Source organism: Branchiostoma belcheri, unplaced genomic scaffold (genome assembly GCF_001625305.1).
Source record: "Branchiostoma belcheri isolate BF01 breed outbred unplaced genomic scaffold, Haploidv18h27 scaffold646, whole genome shotgun sequence".
Taxonomy (NCBI): domain Eukaryota; kingdom Metazoa; phylum Chordata; class Leptocardii; order Amphioxiformes; family Branchiostomatidae; genus Branchiostoma; species Branchiostoma belcheri.
Window position 1 is genome coordinate 10,541 of NW_017804294.1, and position 3,949 is coordinate 14,489.

The window sequence follows — 3,949 nt, forward strand, 5'->3', positions numbered from 1 at the left end:
TGTATCTCCGCCCGATAAGACCAAAGAACTACAAAGACTTGAGCTATGTGAAGCCGATGCCCTGTATAACAACCACATGCAGATCAACGTCACTCAAAAATCATCATATTGTACCAAACCGGTTCAGCTTTTTCATTTTTTGAAGTAATACCAATTGCTTTATATATCTTTGAGTTTTCTCCTACTCTTAGTATGTATTTGTCGTATATTTGGAACGTTTGGATACAGATTTTTTGCCCTTTAATCTGGACTTGTGGCCTGGCTTGGCTCAGACATTTTGAGAATCTTGTCCGCCCACTCTAGCCCTCCCCCTGCCCTGTATAAGTACTGCAAGACTGGAAATTTTTCCTGTATTTTTAAGTCAGCTTTTTTTTGCGTGAACTCCCTATGAATTAATCATACCACAACTGTATGCTCTGTTTTCCACTGTGTTAGTAGTGCAAATGTAGGTGAATCTACGGTATTGTGGCCTGCTGATTCGAAGATAGCCTATGTAACCCAAGCTCCGGGGGGCTCCCTACATAGTCCGCCACCCAAGAGCTTGTGCGCCACTCTCTCTAAGGCCGGGGAGCCGTTAGCGAAAGTTGTAACACCAATCACGGGGTAGGAATTTAGTCGAGCCCCCGTTACCATGGAAATTCGCTAGTTAGCGATGTCACTGCTGGCGCCGCGGCCCAGACGGTGGGCGGAGCGCGGGCGGGGTGACAAATGTTATCTTGTTGGTTGTTTATTTCGAGGAAAAATGGCGGCTTCTTCCACAGTCGAAGGCGAGTTTCGGCCCCTCCTTGAGTCTGTTTGCAAGGATTTTGGTCGGCCTTGGCCTCTGAAGCCACTTCAGGAGAAGGCGGTGACGTACTTTGTCCAGAGGAGAAAGGACATTTTTGCCTGCTTGCCCACTGGCTACGGCAAGACGGAACTTTACACGCTGGTCCCTCTTGTCATGGAAAGATTGCTGGGGAAACACTGTGTGATGCTGGTAGTGTCTCCGTTGCTGTCGCTAATGCAGGATCAAGTACAACGCCTGCAGCAGGGAGGGATCAAAGCTGCCTATGTCGGCGAGACGCAGGAAGATGCTGATATCAAGAGAGGAGTAATTGAGGGGAAATATAGCCTGGTTTTCGTATCGCCAGAGGCGATTCTGAACTCTAAAAGTTGGAGAGGGATGTTGACAAACAAGACTTACCGCGAACATCTTGTTGGTGTTGCCGTCGACGAGGCTCACTGCATAACGTCTTGGTATGGTACTTTGCATTTCAAGGCATGACTAAAATTCTGCAATAGCTTTTTTAAATATAGTTTCGTGGGGCTGTGTAAGAAAATGACAATGCATGTGCATGTATACTATTTCATATAAATGCGTGTCCACGCGTAAAGGGGAGGGGGGGCTGGTATAATTCTTGTCTATGCGGGAGTGCTGCGTGTGTTAGTAATAAATAAGATTTTGTTGTTAATGTGACAGTCAAGTGATTGTAGGCAACGTAGTAAGCATGGATGCTGTACATATGAAAGTTACGAGACTCATGACAAGCCGGTGTAACGTTATTTTTTTTCACATCATGTAGCACACCAACACTTTGATGCCAAAAGTTGTTAATAGTAAATAGGCTACTAAAGACCATATGAAACGTTGTGCCGTATTCCTTACATAGCTAACAGTGTTACTCTATTTTACAGGGGTGGAGAGTTCAGGAAGGATTACAAGCGATTGGCAGAACTGAGATCCTTGCTTGGTGATGTACCGTTCATGACTCTCACAGCTACAGCTACTGAGGAAATAAGGAAGGACATTCTGTCATCATTGTGTATGGATTTGGACACTTTCACTGTTTCAGTACCATCAAATCGACCTAACATTATGTATCATGCAGTACCTTCAAGTCATGACAGTCGCAAGGAGTTCGGATGGTTGGTTGAAGAACTTAAAAGTAAGGGACAGTCTTGTAGAAAATACATCATATACTGCCGTAGCATTAAAAGCTGCTCTCAGTTGTATGACATGTTCATGACTTCTTTGGGTGATGATGCATATAATCTGGTATGTAATATGATGACAAAGTCCTACAGGAATAGAAGAGTAGCAATGTTCCACAGGAGCTCTGCAGAGACAAATAAAAATTTCCTTTGGATGATTTCAGAAACACTGATAGTATGGTAAGAGTTACAATTGCAACTGTAGCATTTGGGATGGGTATAGATGTTCCAGATGTTCTCGCAGTGATTCACTGGGGTGCCCCAAGACATGTTGAAGGTTTCTACCAAGAAAGTGGGAGGGGGGGAAGGGATGGTAGACCTTCACATTCCCTGATTCTGCACCAGAGTAGAACACTTGCCAAGGGATCATGTTCACAGTCAATGTCAGGCTATTGCAAACTGGCAAGTGGGAGTTGTCGTAGGAAGTATTTACTAGATTATTTCAAGCTCAAAAGTTCTGATACACATTCTTCTGTGGAGGTATCTGATAAGGACACATGCTGTGACCTATGTGTAGAATGTGGGGATTCTTTTCCCTGGAACAAACATGAAGGTCTGTCATCAGTTCCTGAACTTTCTGATGAGGAACTATTAAAAGTGTCTAGCTATCGTCAGCCCACAGAAGAACAGCTACACATGTTGAAAGAATCTCTGATCGACTACAGAAATGATCTCTTGGATGAAATGAAACCCTCACTGTACAATTTTGACATCACCATAGGTTTAAGTCTTTCCACTATAGACAATATTGTTGACAGCTGTGCCACCTTGGTAGCTAGGGACGACATCATAACTAACATTGGTTTGTGGGACGAGGAAGTGGTTGACATGGTATTCACAATCTTAGAAGAGTCATTCCAGTAAGACTTGAAATCTGTGATTTGTCAGTTCTCTACTGTTAACTAACTGTTAACAAAGCCAAGAGAGAAACTGTTAAAACACAATATATTCTACAATGCTACTATTGATATTACTCATCTTCAGTTCTTATATTGTACAGTACCGGCAATATTTCAAAGAATTATTCAGTTTTTATGACAACCTTATGGTAAAAAAATTATGCTTAAGTTACAATTAACTGTGCAGAATTACTACCTATTACTACCTAAGTCTACAGCAGCAACAAAAGTTTGTATACATTCCAGACTATTGTAAATTTGTATATACAATGTGTGCAATGGAAACTTATCAAGCAAATAAACGTCTGGTTTAGACTAAAGAGGACTTTCTGTGTACATTCCCTACTGCAACTAACAGTTCTTTCCCAGGTCTTCTTTGATGCCCACATCTCTCACGTGATCAGCTCCTGATCCAGCAGCCTGGAATTCTGCAAACTGCAAAATAAGAATATGTACATGTAGTAATAATGAATCAAATAGCATTTAGGTCACTTTCAACTGTACATCAAGACAATTGAAACAATATCATTAACTGTATATATTTCTTATAAATACAGTTTAATGCAGTTGCAGTGAAGTTATCTTTAATTCTAAAGAATCATTCATCTCTGACTTAACAGATGGCAGAATTACTCTTAGGTCAGCTGAAGATAAAAGAAAAAGTGAAAGAAAAAGTGCAACTTGTGTCCATTGTTTATCATGTTTACTGTAAATTCTTAATTATTATACTTACAAATACAAGGATCAGATGACCACGTGCAAAGACAGAAATGATATAAGTAGAACATTTACACCTGTCAGACTTCATTTTTTTGAAGTTTTCCTTTTAATTTTACATTCATGCTAGCACCATTAATTTCATCATCATAATAGTTTAGGCTGGTACCTCAAAGGTGATGCTGTCGTCTTCCAAGCTTCTCCTTCTGAGCTATCATCCATGCTGTCATTTTCTGGGCATCAATGTTGTGGTGCCTAGATTGCTGGCAAGACGGAAAGGTTGGGTGAAACCGCCCTGGGATGACTTTGAAAGGGTCTTCTGATTGCATGTCTTCAACCAGCATGTTGATTTCTTCCGAATC

The 3,949-nt window shown here is 41.3% G+C and overlaps 1 protein-coding gene across 1 annotated transcript; it reads left to right on the plus strand.

Moving 5' to 3' along the window:
- The first annotated feature begins 670 nt into the window (after window positions 1-670).
- On the plus strand, window positions 671-3,106 carry LOC109483478 (ATP-dependent DNA helicase Q-like SIM). The gene is made up of 3 exons (XM_019786508.1): window positions 671-1,236; window positions 1,675-2,082; window positions 2,136-3,106. The coding sequence occupies exons 1-3, from the start codon at window positions 743-745 to the stop codon at window positions 2,833-2,835; spliced, it is 1,602 nt and encodes a 533-aa protein (XP_019642067.1). The 5' UTR covers window positions 671-742; the 3' UTR covers window positions 2,836-3,106.
- The last annotated feature ends 843 nt before the right edge of the window (window positions 3,107-3,949 follow it).

Bases quoted from the DNA above. Each gene is read 5' to 3' on its own strand.
- LOC109483478 (XM_019786508.1), top strand. From the start codon at position 743: ATGGCGGCTTCTTCCACAGTCGAAGGCGAGTTTCGGCCCCTCCTTGAG. The intron at 1,237-1,674 runs GTATGGTACTTT...TCTATTTTACAG, and splicing joins GCTCACTGCATAACGTCTTG to GGGTGGAGAGTTCAGGAAGG. The intron at 2,083-2,135 runs GTTCCACAGGAG...GGATGATTTCAG, and splicing joins AGGAATAGAAGAGTAGCAAT to AAACACTGATAGTATGGTAA.